Source organism: Nicotiana tomentosiformis, chromosome 12 (genome assembly GCF_000390325.3).
Source record: "Nicotiana tomentosiformis chromosome 12, ASM39032v3, whole genome shotgun sequence".
Lineage (NCBI taxonomy): Eukaryota > Viridiplantae > Streptophyta > Magnoliopsida > Solanales > Solanaceae > Nicotiana > Nicotiana tomentosiformis.
In genome coordinates this window covers 68,742,976-68,760,027 of record NC_090823.1, presented here as the reverse complement: position 1 = coordinate 68,760,027, position 17,052 = coordinate 68,742,976, and the positions used below count along the sequence as shown (strand labels likewise).

At 44.0% G+C, this 17,052-nt stretch overlaps 1 protein-coding gene across 1 annotated transcript; it reads right to left on the bottom strand.

The window, feature by feature from the left end:
* Positions 1-15,521: 15,521 nt before the first annotated feature.
* Positions 15,522-16,448, bottom strand: LOC104117569 (uncharacterized). Its single transcript, XM_070190710.1, has one exon. The coding sequence runs from the start codon at positions 16,446-16,448 to the stop codon at positions 15,522-15,524; it is 927 nt and encodes a 308-aa protein (XP_070046811.1).
* Between the last annotated feature and the right edge of the window lie 604 nt (positions 16,449-17,052).

Below are 17,052 nucleotides of genomic sequence, written 5' to 3'. Positions count from 1 at the left end.
AAAGAAATGGAGAATACTTCAAAATATGTTCCCCAAAAAGAAACTCCCTCTGCCTCGCGGCCAGCTACAGAGGAAACCATCTCGCGTACTGCTGTCAAGGAATGGTACCGGAACCTCCTCTGAAAATGTTCATCCTCGGGGGGTGCCTGGTCAATGTTGATTTTAAGGTCAAAAAGCCCTCCTCCGTGCTAGGCCGATGCGAGGAGGTCTCGAGGTACATCTTCTCGATCACCGAGGATATTCTCTCTGAAGTCAAAAAGGATTGCAACTGGGTTGACAAACATGTGGTGATTCCCGAACCTAAAGAAGCCATCACCACCCACGTCGAGGGATTTTTAAGTGTTTACACTTATCCCTTCACGATGGGCCCCTTGGACCCGGTTATCATCAACCTTTGCAAAGGATACGAGGTAACCCTCGGTCAAATTCACCCTTCTTTCTGGAGTATCGTAATCCTCCTCCGTTTCTTTGTAAGTAAGATCCAAGTGTGCCCCTTCACTATCGACCACCTCATACGTTTATACAGTCCCCAACTCTATCGGGGGTGACTGATTCAGCTCGCCTGTTGAGCCAGTAAATCCTTGTTCTCAAGTATCGATGAAGATCGGGACCGAGGTTGGCTAGGCCATTTCGTCTGAGTGAGGACCTCGGACTTCATCCCGGCCGAGCACATGTTGTTCCTTGAGAAGTGGAACGTGTCATGTAAGTATAATTTTGCTTCCAAGATTTAATTTATTGCTTTTTTCCTTTCTTCTTAACGGTGTTCTGTGGTGGTGCAGCTGTTGCACGGATCCCGAATGTAGTTTCGCGACTCAAGGAGTGGGTCGAGAGCATCGTATTACAAAGACCTTATTCTGAGTGTTCGTGGAGCGAGCTTTCAAAGGGCCGATGGGAGGCTCGTTCTCACGGTAAGATCTCTTTCTTGAGTAATAAGGGGGCCTATGGAGCAGACGACCCCTTCCGCGGGTTTTTTGACGGAGTGGACTTACGGCCACAGAGAGTTCACCGGGTTGGGTGACTTAGAGATACCGAGGAAAAGCCCTTCTTCGGGAGCAAGCGGACCTTCCTCCGAGTGTGGATCCTGAACAGAAGTGATCCATTGTTATCTTCCTTCCGGAGGATGCCCGGGTCCTCTCCGTCCCCGTAGGGGTGGCCATTTATCTTTGGTGTCTGGTCTCCGAGGATGATCAGGACAAGATGAACGAGGTGGATGCACCATTTCTGTTCAACGAAGCACAACAGGCGTTAAACCGGGTAATCTTCAGATATTCCTCGATAGTTTTCAATTTCTACTTAGGCTATTTTATAGATAACTCTAATATTTTCTCTTTGTGCTTGTAGGCCTCAGTGCTTCACCATGAGATTTTTCTCCGATACCGGGATGAGTTGAAATAACTCGAAGCCGAGGTCCTAGGGCTCTCTAAGAAGCGAAATTCTTATAAACTTCTCAGCGAGCAGTTGGAAAGGGAGGCTAAGAGCCTCCGAGCTGAGCTGGAGGTTGCCCGGAAGGAGCGTTCCGACCTGGCCGAACAGGTAAAAATATTTGAGGTTAGTGACGATGAACTAGATTCGGTGACTGATGGTCGAAATCCACAGATCCAACAGAAGATCGATTGGATCGATCAATTTCGAGCCTATATGGATGCAATTAAGGCCGAGACCAAAGAATGGAAAAGAAGAATGGACCGTCTAGCCTCAGAAAAAGTGGTTGCTCGAGCGCGATGGACTTCAGCTAATTTCCAACTTTGAGCGGTATAGGAAAAGGCTGAGGTGCATGCCAAAAAGGGTGAAGAGCTCCAGTCTTAGCTAAGTTCGACCGTCTCTGATCGAGAAATTATGGCTAAGGAGCTTTAAACGGCCAAGTCAACGGCCGTGGTGGTCAAAGCCGAAGCCGAAAAGATGGTGGCTAAATATAAGGCCGATGCCGAGGCAGCCTAAGACCGCTTATAAGACTTTGTTGAATATGAGAAGCGGCAGTCACGAAAAGTGGCCGATGCCGAGGCGGCCCTCGTGGCCAAGAAGTTGGCTTACCCCAAGGAAGAAGAAGAAGAAGAAGAAGAAGAAGAAGAAGACTCTGAGGGTTCTGGTGGATCCGGGGGTGGAGAAGCCCGGGCTTTTTAGACGCCTTTGTAGATGTTTTTGCTTTTCCTATTGTTTGTACTTTTGTACTTTTGTATTTTTTTTTCAAGGCCGTTTGGCCTCTGTAAAGACTTTATATAATACAAGGCTTCCTTTTCCCTTCGACAATTTCTGAGTTTTATTTTTCTTTGCTTTATTCTTTATGTTTGCAAAGATAGAAATGCCTTAGCATGAACTAGTTAGGTCATGTTCGGAGGTTCGAACAGGCTTTGCCTTTGACATTATTTTGTCTAAGGCATCGTGGGGGTTCGATATGACCAGGACTTTTCCCCAAAGTACTTATAATTTATTTTTATTAGATTATAGTTTGTCGAGGGTATCCTTTAGAACGGGTTTAGAAATTTTTCAAGGCTTTGTTTTATATTACGGGTCACGGATGTCTCCGAGCCGTTTTAATATGGTCGTAGCCTTTTAGTTCGGGTGTTTCCCAGTGGGCTTGTCACCTCGAGTTATCCGAGCTTGCCTAAGATAACAGTCCCCGAATGGGGATGGCCGTATCCTTTAAGGTTTGGGCATTTCCTGAAAGGTCTTGTGCCCCCGAGCTCCCTCAACTCGAACCGTCCGAGTTTGTTTTTGCACGGCAGTCCCTGATTGGGAGTGATCGTTTGAACCCGGATAAAGGCGGCCCTTGGGCTCGATACCTTTAGGGGATCGAATGTAGGAAATTCCTTAATAGGAAAGAAAAAAGAGAAATTCTTAAGGGACAAGATATTTATCCGCAAGGTAGAGACTTCTTTTTATTCTTGTGCGTAATAGTTATACATGTGTACAAGATTTGTGCCATGGCTCGAGCAGTCTATGCGGGCACAGTTCATTTGACCATTTGTCCCTTACAGTAAATCCTATCAATTGAGCCAAGACCATTCAATCATAAAGTTTCTTTCCTTGCTAAAGTCGTTATCCGAGGATAATGCCCCCAGTGTTCGGGGGCGATCGTAGAGAGGCCTCGAATACTGTTGTTGTGATCTTTGATAACTGTTCGTACCCGGCCTTCCATTCTAAATTATCATGATTTAATGTTGCATCATTAAAAACCTTGCTGGAAAACCCATTTGTGACAAAACGGGTTAAAGGGAAAAAGAGTGCAATGCGTGCTTTAAGGCCTAAATATTGTATCGTTCCTTGTTTGTGACCTACAAGTCTTAGTTCAAAATAAAAGAAATTAGTGGGGCCGTTTGATTGTAATATCTCTCGATCCGCGATATAAGGAAAAGTTCCGATATGACTGCATATCGGAACTTGAGACTTGGTTCTCCGTCTTCGACCAGCATTAGAGCTTCGGCGCCGTAAACCAGTGAGAAGGGGGTGGCCCCGGTACTGGACTTCGAGGTTGTACGGTATGCCCATAAGACTTCAGGCAGGATTTCCTTCCATTTTCCTTTGGCGTCAGTTAACCTATTTTTGAGGTTATGGAGTATTGTTTTGTTGGTCGATTTTGCTTGTCCGTTCCCACTAGGGTGATAGGCTATTGATAGGATCATTTTGATCTTGTTTTCTTTGAGAAACTTGCTTACTTTGCTGCCGATGAATTGTTTCCCATTGTCGCACATGATCTCGGCTGGCATTCCGAACCGCCATATGACGTGGTCCAAATGAAGTCGATGACCTCCTTCCCCCTGAACTTCTTGTATGCCTGGGCTTCCACTCACTTAGAAAAATAGTCAGTCATAACCAATATGAATTGAGCCTTACCGGGTGCCCATGAGAAGGGGGCCAACGATGTCCATTCCCTACTTCATGAACGGCCATAGTGACAGAACTGAATGCAGCAGCTCCCCGGGTTGATGAATCATCGGAGCATGTATTTGAAATTCGTCACATTTTTATACGAACTCCTTCGCGTCTTTTTCCATATCGATCCAGTAGTAGCCGGCTCTGATTACTTTTCTAACCAATGATTCGGCGCCTGAATGATTTCCACCGGTGCCTTCATGGATTTCCCTCAGAACTTACTCGGTATCTCCCGATCCTAGACATATCGCAAGCGGGCCATCAAATTCTCTTTTGAAAAGGGTTCCGATCCTAACATAGTAAATTGGAAATTGCGTACCTTGCTCTTCCCGGACCAGGACTCCACTTACCTCTATCTTCGATACTGTGAAGTACAGGTATAGTTGTTCATTTGTCTTCAGTGTGTGAAGCAGCATTGGGCTCGATAGATATCGTTTGAGTTCCTCCAAGGCCCGTTGGCACTCCGAGGTCCATAAGAAGTTATTTTTCTTCTTCAATAGTGAGAAGAATCGGTGGATCTTATCGGGGGACCTCGAGATGAATCACCCCAGGGCGTCTATGCACCCGGTTAATCTTTGCACGGCCATCAGGTTGTCCACAACCGTGATATCTTCGATGGCTTTGATCTTGTCGGGGTTGATCTCGATTCCCCAGTTGGATACCAAGAATTCGAGGAATTTACCTGACCCAACTCCAAACGCACATTTCTCCGGGTTTAGCTTCATATTGTATTTCTTCAATATGCTGAAGGTTTCCTGCAAATGTTTTAAATGATCTTCTGCTCGCAGGGACTTTACCAACATATCGTCAATGTAAACCTCCGTCGATTTTCCTATTTGTTCCTCGAACATTCGGTTTATTAGGCATTGGTAAATGGCCCCGACAGTTTTTAATCCAAATTGCATCACGTTATAGCAGTAGGTGCCGTATTTAGTGATGAAGGAGGTTTTCTCCTGATCACCCGGGTTCATCCGTATTTGGTTGTACCCGAGTAGGCATCGAGAAAACTGAGTATCTCATCGCCGGTCGTGGCATCGATCATGTGATCAATGTTGGGCAAAGGGAAGGAGTCCTTGGGACATGCCTTATTCAAATCCTTATAGTCTAAACACATTCTCAATTTATTCCCTTTTTTAGGGACTACCACTACGTTCGCTAACCAATCCGGGTATTTAACCTCCCGAATGGACCCTATTTTAAGGTGTTTAGATACCTCGTCCTTGATGAAAGCATGTTTGAAATCAGACTGGGGTCTCCTCTTTTGCTTGGCCGAATGGAACTTTGGGTCCAGGTTTAGCTTGTGAGTGATTATTTCCGATGGGATCCTTGTCATATCAAGGTGGGACCAAGCGAAACAATCTATGTTAGCTATAAGAAACTGATTTTCTGAGCTCAGGACTTAACCCCGTGCCAAGGTATACCTTCTGGTCGGGTAGATGCTCGATCAATATGACCTGTTCCAGCTCCTCGACTGTCGATTTAGTGGCGTCGGAATCATTGGGGGCTATAAAAGACCTGGGAACCCTGTAATCATCGTCTTAATCAGTCCTTGTTTCTCCGGTTGGGTCGGGGCTGGTGTCGCTAATTACTATTCATCTTCTTGCTTTGTGATCGAACTCGACCCCTTTGTCATTACAAGTGCGGATATCGAAATCGCCTCTTCGACCTCAAACATCTCCTTTGCGGCTGGCTGTTCTATGTAGATTGTTTAAATCCCCACCTGGTGTTGGGAATTCTAACACTTGGTAGAGAGTCGAGGGCACCACCGTCATATTATGGATCCATGGCCTCCCAAACAAAGCGTTGTACCGCATGTCTCCTTCGATCAAATAAAACTTAGTTTCCTGAATATTCCCGGCGGTATTCACCGGTAATGGTATCTCCCCCTTAGTGGTTTCACATGCCATGTTGAATCCATTTAGAACCCGGACTACATGCATGATTTGATCTTGTAGATCGAGCCGCTCCACGACCCTCGATCGGATAATATTGACCGAGCTACCTGGATAAATTAACACACGCTTAACGCGAGATTTATTTATGAGTACAGATATTACCAGTGCATCATTATGGGGCTGCACGATCCCTTCTGCGTCCTCGTCATTGAAAGACAAGGTTCCTTCTGGTATGTAATCTCTAGTCCGTTTTTCCCTCGTGATGGATACTTTGGTGCGCTTCAACATTGGCCCCTAAGGGACATCGACCCTGCTGATGATCATGTTAATGATGTGTTGAGGTTCTTGTTGTTCGGTCTATTTGTTAGAATCCCTATTCCTGAAAGGAATCTTGGCTCGGTCGCTCAGGAATTCTCGAAGATACCATTTATTGAATAGTCAGGCTACTTCCTCTCTCAGCTGTCGGCAATCCTCCGTTTTGTGGACGTGAGTGTCCTGATATTTACACATCTGGTTAGGATCCCTTTGGGTTGGATCGGGCTGTAGAGGTCGAGGCCATTTGGTGTCCTTGATGCATTCGATAGCTGATACAATGGCGGCAGCGTCGACATTAAAGTTGTATTCCAATAACCTCGGTGCTTCCTTAGGCCCGATAGGTCTGTCGAAACCGTTCTTGCCCATGAGTCCCCAGTTACTTTGACCTCGATCACTTCTCCTTTCATTTCTTATGAGATTTCTCCCAGATCTGTTACCTCTTCGATCCCCATTGTATGGTTGATAATGATCCCTGCTTGTTCTCGGTTCACGATCAATGTCTCTCTTGGCTCTATCGACGGCTCAAGTAATGGCTTGATCCCTTCTTGATACCGGTTATGCACGTCGGCCCAAGTAACGGCCAGATATTCTATCAGGTTTTGTTTTAACTACTGTGAAGCCACCGAGCTTCGAACATTGAGTCTTTGGGTGAAAGCTTGAATAGTCCAATCGTCCGCAACCGGGGGTAAGTCCATTCTCTCCATTTAAAATCGGGACACAAATTCTCTGAGCATTTCATTATCCCTCTATTTTACTTTGAAGAGTTCTGACTTCCTAGTCTCGACCTTGATAGCTCCGGTATGTGCTTTTACGAAGGAATCTGCAAGCATAGCAAATCATGGCTCCCTTTGACAGGGTCTCTCCGAACTTCTTCAACAAGACAGACTCGATCTCATCATCCTCCAAGTCATTCCCTTTGATGGCACATGTGTAGGAGGTTACATGCTCATTTGGCTCGGCCGTTCCATTGTACTTAGGAATCTTGGGCTTGCAGAACTTCTTAGGGATTGGCTTTGGAGTCGTGCTCGGAAGAAAAGGTTTTTGCACGAACTTCTTGGAATCTAAGCCTTTCAATATCGGCAGGGCTCCTGGATTTGGTCGACCTTGGAATTGTAGGTTTCCACCTTTTTATCATTAGCTTCGATTTTCTTCTCCCCTGATTCTACCTGCTTGGTCAGTTCCTCGAGCGTCTTTATGATCTCGGGGTTAGTCCTTGATTCATTTTCATTCGACTTCTCTGCAACCGGTTCATCCCTACGGATGATTTCCCTGGACGGATCAAGTTCAATTCTGCTCGGTGCGCGGCTTTGGTTTTGTAACTGAGCTATCGCCGCCTGTTGAGCCTGCAACATTTCGAAGATCACCCGTAGACTAATCCCGTCTCCTCCAATGTTTTGTGCATTTTGAGCTGCCGATCGGGTTCCACCACGGACGCTATTCTAGGGGTTGGTAGGCAGGTTTGTATCGATAGCCACATGTGAATTAGCATCGATTGGGTCTTGATCACGCCCAACTATGCCTTGTAAAAAGGACTAAGCGGTCGCTGCAAATATAATCTGGTTCAAGTCCGGAGTCAAATCCGACAGGAAACTAACCTATTTACTACAACTTTTAACAATGCTAATGATAAGCTCAGACAATTTCCAGATGCAAGATTTTTAATATAGTATAAGTGGAATTTATTTATCTAATAAAAAATGACAACAAAATTAGCAATAATCAAGAATAAGGTTGAATTCAAAGGTAAAAAGGATCTAGGGCTACTGATTTCCCCAATTTCCGGACTAATTCCTGACACGTTAGCTATTATCTCGTCGTAATACTCTATGAGGATTATGAGTTCCGGGCTAACGTCATTATCTCTCGATCAATTACGATAATTTACTAGAAGCATTCTCTCGAACTACTCTAGTTAACAATTTATGCAACTCAGAATTATCCCACCAAAGCTTCGTTATCTTTAACCCCGGCTTTAAATTTAAGTAATTAATCTCTTAACTTACCCGAAAGTGGTGTTGTTCAACAACAATCTAAACAAGTGTTCTTTCTCAAGCAACATAAGGTAACTAGACACGATTAATCAAGGGCCCTTTCAATTAATCACAACACAACACATAGTTGAACAGTCATAGAATAAGAACGGCTCAATTATATCTAAACATAGTCAAACCTTCATCCAACAATTGGTTCCATTAACCCTAGATGATGGGTTTAGCTACTCATACTAATGGATAAAAATTCACTATAACAATTCATAATCAACAATGGAAGTAAGAAGAAGAAGAAGATGAAAACTCTTAGGAAATTCTCCGTCTTCTCTTTCTTGTTCTTTCCTCCAAAATCTCCTAAAAACCGCTTCCTTTCTCTTCTGGGAAAATTAGGCTTCATATAGGTTTAGGTTAGTCGCCTTGGAAATTACATAATTGCCCATGAGTTGTTGGCCTCCATCCGCTCGTCCGCGGCCGCGGATTCGACCGCGGATCTGGCCATGGATTTCAGTCAGTGTTCTGCCTCTAGTCCATAGTCAAATTCGCGATCAACTCCACGGCCGCGCACCTGGAGGGTACCTCCCCGCTTGCTTTTCTCGCTCCTTTTCGACCAGGCTACACTCTATATTGACTCCAAAACACTCTTTAGCTTCCTCCTAGATCGGAGTGGCTCCTGCAATGCATAAAATTCCTAATTAGAGCATTTTGTTATCTTTTAGCATTCAAATATCAATAAAGTGCGGCTAATTTAGAGTATAGATAGTGTCTAAATTGCATAAATATAGCCTACTATCAACACCCCATACTTAAATCATTGCTCGTCCCCGAGTAATCAAACCACACTCTACAGAGGCCTAACTTCACTGAGCAACTTCCCTAACTCGCCACACCAAGAATATTTCACATAGTTTGAGTATACATTAGTGTAACATCTACACATCAAGAGTAGACTCCCGCGAGCCACGCAATATTCCTAACCTGCTTACTTACTCTATTCAGAGGTCCAGACTTACCTCTCCTTCGCGAATCAAGTGCCTGCTCACTACAAAAGAGACTCATTCCACAATCAATAAAATTCACGTACACTGAGAAACTTCAAAATAAACAGAATTCACTCACCCTGAGAAATGATATTCTTGTGCCACAGAAAACGCTCCATAGGCTTGCCCGTAGTGTACTACTCTACTAATTGGGATTCTTCAGTCTAGGATTAGGTAGGACTTATTTGGCTGTAATGTAGGCTGCAGGTCGGGTAGGATATATTTGGATATAATAGTGACTACAACTCCCCAAGCACTTTAATACATATATTTTATAATCAAGCCCACACTTAGTTAAACAAAAATTTCCACCTTCAACACCACATAAATTACCCCACACTTCTTTGAGCACAATCACCTTAAAAGCCACCATAGAATATTACTAATCAACATGATACACTATTAACACATGCTACATATTTTTTATTTTTTTTTCAACAAGGTGCAACTTTCTCCTGATTTCCCTAGTTCCACTCAAAAGCCCCACCAACTACCCCACACTTTATCCTTTATAGATTCATAGTAATTCAAGTGCTTACGAGAGGTAAAGGGTTCAAAAAGATGGTCAATTCAAACAAGGGCTAAGGCTTGTAATGTGGTTGCCAAGGAAACAGGATTACAGGCTCAACGGGGTTAACTACGATACATAACAATTAGGTGGGTGGAATATGTATATATATGGTTCAACAAAGAAATGCCTATATTACTTCCCAAACTAAACAAGACTACTATTTCGCTTTGCAGATACACAGGGCAAGTTCTAGGCATCAAATGTCGTGCACAGAACACAACAAGCCTCACACACATATGGCACATGACGCACTCCAGATCGGATCATCAAACACTTAGATTAGAGTACTTAAGCCAAATTAAGAACATACAGTTTAAGGTATTCTTACAAGAGTCAACAAATGAGCCTAAGCGTCACACTAAGTACCCGCTATATTCAAGGCATTACGAAGTTAAGAGATCCTATTCTAATCCTACCCATAGCCCATAAGTTCCTAACTAAAAAATAAAAACTAACTACACCAGGTTCAAATGAAACCCTTGGAAAAGAATCGTGGTTTAAAGAAAAACCAAGGGGGAATTGATACACTACTACAAAAGAAAATCCACGTTCACCGCACCATTTTTTACTTTTAACAAATTTTTTTTCTTTCTTTCGACTTTAGTCCCTCAAGAAACCCGTCGAATCATATCCATCGTCGGCACAAGTCGCAAATGATTTATGTAAATAAACTACGAAACTATTCTACATACAATATACAACAAAGTATCCCCCACCCCACACTTAAAAAGATGGCATGTCCCCATGTCATACAAAATAAAGTAATGCGAGGTAAAGGTACTTCCCTGGTGGATCAGTCTTGATCGGAGACAGTGCTATGGTCAAGATGGCACGCCCTCCCCAGCGCACGCAGCCAGCCCATGATTTTCTTCTTTGACTTCGCATTTTGGGTGGCCAAGGCATCAACTCTAGTCCCCAATTCCGTGATGGAAGTATGCAGCCCTGCCATATCCTGTTCTAAGGCTGTCATCCGTGTACTCCGTCTGACCTGGGATGGTCCTTCAACCGCTGCAGCTTGTTCCTGTGGGGGTTAGGCAGGTTCAACCTCCTCCTTCCCTTCATCGCCCTCCTCTGGCGCATCAGAATCGTCACTATGAGTTACCCCAGGTGCCACCGGGTCTTTCCCGATGGTCACTTTGTCTGCCCGAAACTTTGCTTCTTTCTTCACCAGGCCATCCGCATTTGGGTTCTCAGGCACCCTTGCTGCTCGGCACAATCTAGTGACTAGAGAGGCGAAAAAGAACCCATACCTCTTCTGTGGTGAACGGACGAACATCTCATACTGAATAACCTGGGCCACATCAAAATCATGGCCATTCACGAAGCACCAGATCAAGGTAGCTCTCGGACTATTTACCTCCATGGTATTGTGGGACGGCATCAAGTGAATGTTGATGATGTACAACCAACACTTTCCTTCAAAAGTGAGTGAGGCAGATTGTAGCTTCGATCCCGACACAACCCACACTACCTCTTTATCTAGTGCATAGATAGTTCTGAAAAACTTATTCCATGTGATGGGTTCTCGCTTATAAGTATCATAGAAATCCTCCTCCCTATTGAATACACGCAATCGGTACATTCTCCTGATGGCTTCTATCGAGTCATCCACCCTCGTGTGTCGCACAATGCATATTCTATCCTCATGTTCGTGGCAGTTGGCATAGAACTCCCGGACAAGCATCAAGTTACCCTCCTCCAGCTCTTCAAAAAAGTTGTCCAACCTGCGCCTGATCAACTCCCGATACATATTAGGACACTCATCCTGGAGGGACGCCCTGTTAATACCCCTTTTCGGTACAGGTTTTTTAGTGGCCTTCAAACTGAAATGGTCTTGGGCAGCTCTGGGGGCAAACCTGGTACGATCAAACTGAGTTGCACTAGCCGGTGCCCGTGCCTGGGATGAACCTCCATGACCACTTGACGAGGCTTCGGTGGTGTGTCTCTTCTTTGAAGGTCTCATGGTGCCTACACAACAAACACTACTATCAGTAATCGACGGAATATGGGAACCAATGGCGGTTACTCAGACTTCACTCGCACAATTGGTCACAACTTACATTCAAACTCATTGTTGTAATTCAACAAACACTTAAGGTGCATATACCCCCCAGTTACCCAAAGCCCTAATTAAACTTCCATTCCTCACAAACTCAACAATGTTTCCCCCAATTCAACCAAATCTGTTAGCCTCACATGCCACATATATACTACAATCCTAAACCAAGACAAGAGTACCCATGATTCTACTATCCTACACATACAATAGCAAAGGAAAAGAATGGGAAAAATAAAAAACTGAAAAAAAAAGGAAATAAATACTAAGAAAGAGGAATAGAATCATGTTACTTACTTGGAGATCTTGGGAGGAACAGAGATTGGGGATTGATTGAGTGTAGAAGAGGAGGAAGGAAAAGAATTTTTGTTGATGAGAGAAATTTTGAGGGAGAGGGAGAGGGAGAGGGAGCGTGTGTTTTAGGGGAAGGGGGAAGGGTTTTAGGTTTTGTTGGGGGGGGGGGGAAGAAAAAATTAGCTTGTGGGGGGGGGGGGGGTTAAGTAAAAAACTACTTAATAGGAAAGAAAAGAAAAGAAGAGAAAAGAAAGAAAAACAAAAAAAATAATAACCAATTTTGAACCAGGTACCGCCTAATCCGTGGCCGCGGATGAGGAACAGTGAGGGGGACGAAATCCGCGCCCCAATCCGTGGTCAAGTCCGCGGGAGCGGACGGGGAGGCAGTGGACTGTGCAAAATCCGCGGCCGCAGATATCGATCTCCAGCAAAATTTTTTCTTTTTGCACTTTTACCTATCTCCGGGTTAATTTCGTCCTCCGAATCCTTCCGATGTGCATAATTTTATCCTTGCACATTAGCAGATAGGTCAATGTCGTTCAAAATCAATTATAAAAAATAAGAGTAAAGAAAAATAATGGGTTGCCTCCCAAAAAGCGCCTGAGTTAACGTCGCGGCATGACGATTTACAACAAACCATTGGTTTCCTCCCAGGAAGCGCCTGATTTAACGTGGCAGCATGACGCAGGCTTTCACTACTACTCTTCGCTCGCGTATTGGGGCTCTTCCAAAGATATAATCACTCTATCCCCCTTTTCTTCGACCATTCCAAGGTAATGTTTCAACCTTTGCTCATTAACTATGAACTTATTTGTCCCATATTCGGATTCAATTTCTATAGCTCCACTTGAGAACATTTGCACCACTCTGAAGGGTCCTGACCATCGTGACTTCAACTTACCCGGAAACAATCTCAATCTCGAGTTTTATAACAACACTAGATCTCTGGGTTTGAAGTTCCTATCTAGAATGTGCTTCTCATGTATCATTTTCATCCTTTCTTTATACAATCTTGCATTCTCAAATGCATGGAACCTGAATTCCTCGAGTTCATGTAACTCAGTGACTCTGTTGGTGCCTACGGTCTCCATATCCAAATTTAAATGCCGCAGTGCTCAAAGGGCTTTATGTTCAAGCTCTACCGGAATATGGCATGCTTTTCCAAATACCAACTTGTATGGTGACATACCAATTGGAGTTTTGAATGTTGTGCGGTACGCCTATAATGCATCATCCAGCTTATTTTCCCAATCAGACCTTGTCACATTCACTGTCTTGGTCAGGACACTTTTGATTTCCCTATTAGACACTTCAACTTGTCCGCTCGTCTGTGGGTGGTAAGGTGTCGCTACCTTATGGAGAACTCCATACATTTCCAACAGTCGTGCGAATGCTCTATTGCAAAAATGGGTTCCACCATAACTGATTATAGCTCTCGGGGTGCCAAAACATGCGAAGATGTTTTTCTTTAGCAAGCCTGTCACCCCTTTTGCATCATTGGTTGGGAGAGCCACCGCTTCGACCTATTTGGAGACATAGTCAACTGCTACCAATATGTATTTGTTACCATACGAGCTGACAAAAGGCCCCATAAAGTCAATCCCCCACACCTCAAAAACCTCCACCTCTTGAATTGTGGTCATCGACATCTCATGACGTCAAGATATGTTGCATGTCCTTTGGCACTCATCGTAACGTTTTACCCAAACATAGGCATCCTTGAATAGAGTTGGCCAATACAACCCTGATTCCACACTTTTGCTGCTATTCGAATTCCTCCAAAGTGTCCACCATATGGTGAAGCATGGCAAGCCTGCAAAACAGAAGGTTGATCTTTCTCGGGGATACGCCTCCGGATCATGTCATCTACACATATTCTAAAAAGTAGAGGTTCATCCCAATAATAAGATCGACAATCGAGAAAGAACTTTTTCTTTTAAATTGAAGAGAGTTCATAAGGTACAATACCGCTTGCTAAATAGTTAGCAATATCGGCATACCATGGCATCTCCTCCATTGTCACAGCGAGTAACTATTCCTCCGGGAATGTCTTTGTTATATCTTCAACCTCCATCTTCTTTTCAGCTCCCTCCAACCTTGAGAGGTGGTCTGCCACTTGATTGTCTGTCACTTTTCTGTTACGGATTTCCAGATCGAATTCTTGTAGCAAAAGAACCCAGCGGATTAAGCGTGGCTTTGACTCCTTCTTTGCTATCAAGTACCTAATTGCTGCATGGTCAGTATAAATATTAACTTTTGAACCAATTAAGTACGACCTAAATTTGTCGAAGGCAAACACTATAGCCAATATTTCTTTTTCCGTCACGGTGTAATTGAGTTGTGCACCGCTGAGCGTCCTGTTTGCATAGTAAATTGGGTGCATCATCTTGTCTTTTCGCTGCCCCAAGACTGCTCCTATAGTATAATCACTAGTGTCGCACATCAACTCGAATGGTTGCTCCCAGTTGGGTGCAACAATGATGGGTGCAGTTACCAGTCTCTTCTTCAGCTCCTCAAATGCCAACTTGCAATCATTAGAAAACACAAAGGGCTGATCCTTTTCAAGAAGTTTACATAAGGGTTAGCAATCTTGGAAAACTCTTTTATGAATCGCCTGTAGAACCCGGCGTGCCCAAGGAAACTTCTCACTTCCTTGACCAAAGTGGGCACTGGAAATTTCTCAATCATATCAACCTTAGCATGGTCGACCTCAATTCCCTTACTGGACACTCGATGCCCCAAAACTATTCCTTTTTGAACCATAAAATGGCGTTTTTCCCAATTCAGCACCAAATTTGTCTCCATATCTTTTGAGCACTCTTCTTAAATTGTGAAGACAATCTTCGAATGAATCCCCCACCACGTAGAAATCATCCATAAACACCTCCATAATGTCTTCAACCATATCAGTGAAAATGGCTAACATGCACCGTTGGAATGTAGCCGGGCGCATTGCAAAGTCCAAAAGGAATTCTCCGAAAGGCAAAGATGCCATACGAACAAGTGAAGGATGTTTTATCTCTGTCTTTAGGGGATATTGAGATCTGGTTATACCCCAAATATCCATCCAAGAAACAGAACTGAGACCGCCCAGCTAACTTGTCCAACATTTTGTCAATGAAAGGCAAGGGGAAATGGTCCTTCTGGGTGGATGTGTTCAATTTCCAATAGTCCGTGCAAATCCTCCACCCCCGTGACTATACGAGTCGAGATCAACTCGTTATTCTCATTTTGTACGACCGTCATTCCTCCCTTTTTCGGCACACACTGAACAGGGCTAACCCAGTTACTATTAGAGATGGGGAAGATGATACCGGCATCCTACCACTTGATCACTTCCTTCTTCACCACCTCTTTCATATTCGGGATCAGCCGTCATTGATGCTCTTTGGAAGGTTTGTGCCCCTCTTCCAAGAGAATCTTGTGCATACAAAAGGCTGGGCTGATACCCTTTATGTCTTCCATGGTCCAACCAATGGCAGTCTTACATTCTTATAACACCTGCAAGAGTTGCTCTGCTTGCACAACTAGCAAACCAGATGATATAATAACAGGCAAAGTAGAATTAGGCCCTAAGAAAACGTACCTGAGGTGAGCTGAAAGTGGTTTCAGGTCCAACTGTGGTGGCTCATCTATTGATGGTTTTGCAGGTGGTGTTGCTCTTTCTTCTAAGCGTAGGGGCTCGAACTGAGGTTCCCTTTTCCAGAACCCTTGACCCTCGAGAGCCATGACCCACTCTGCCAGCCATTCACCATCCATCTCTTCCAAATTCATCAAACAAGCTTCTAGCGGATCCTTGACATTAAGGGTCTCATCCTCCTCTTGCAGTATCACATCCACGGCCTTCACTAGCGAGCAATCTGTAAATTCGCTGGGTCTCCTCACGGATTGTTGAACGTTGAATATTATTTCTTCATTGTTCAACCTCATTTTTAACTCTCCAGTCTCACAATCAATCAATGCTCTCCCAGTGGCTAAGAACGGACTTCCTAGAATGATGGGTATCTCTTCATCCACTTGACAGTCAAGAATAACGAAGTCTGCAGGGAATACAAACTTCCCCACTTGAACAAGCACATCATCAAGAATTCCTGATGGTCTTTTGACTTTGCGATCAGCCAGTTGCAATAACATTGAGGTCGGTCTAGCTCTGTCAATGCCCAGTTTTGTATAGATTGCCAAGGGCATCAATTTTATACTGGCTCCCAAGTCACACAATGCTTTAGCAAAAGCATAACTCCCAATGGTGCATGGGATAGTGAAACTACCTGGATCAGACACTTTTTGAGCCATAGGTCTTGTCACTACCGCGCTACAAGTCTGCGAAATCAGATCCTTCATTATTTTTGCATAACCTGACATTTCCCTCAAAGCATCCATCAGTGGAATATTCAATTGAATTTGTTGAAGAATTTCCATGAATTTCCTGTATTGATCATCTTTCTTTTGCTTTGCCAATCTCTGAGGGAATGGTGCAGGAATCAACCCCTGCCTACTGCTTGGTGTCTTTTCTTTGTTGGAAGCTTATTCTACCACCTGTTCTGAGAGTTTTTCACCTTCCTTCTCCTTACCCTTGTCAACCTGTGCTTGTTCAATTACAACCTCGGTGAGCTCTACTCATCTGCCTCTAATGTAACTGGAGTAGTTGGCATAGTCTCTCTCCTAGATTGAGCAACTTCTTGCTCTCTGTCTAAATCTCTTCCATTCCTGAGACTCACTGCCATTATCTGATTTGGGTTCTGTTCCTTTGGGTTAATATTTGTATCTGCAGGCAATGTTCCTTGTGGGCAATTTTTCAAGGCCATAGACAGTTGTTCCAATTGAGTTTCAATGCCTTTGATTGCTGAATCATGTGCTGCTAACTTTTCTTGCATCTTACCATTTGTCCCAATGAGTTGTTGCAGCATGCCTCTGATTTTTGTCATGTTGCTATCCTGTTGTTGATGAGGTGGTTGGTAGGCCAACTGTTGCTGGTGCTACTGATTATAGACATGTTGCCTTTGATAAGGCACGACTTGTCCTT

Excerpts from the sequence above, each read along its gene's own strand:
- LOC104117569 (XM_070190710.1), bottom strand. The coding sequence starts at position 16,448 with ATGGAAATTCTTCAACAAATTCAATTGAATATTCCACTGATGGATGCT.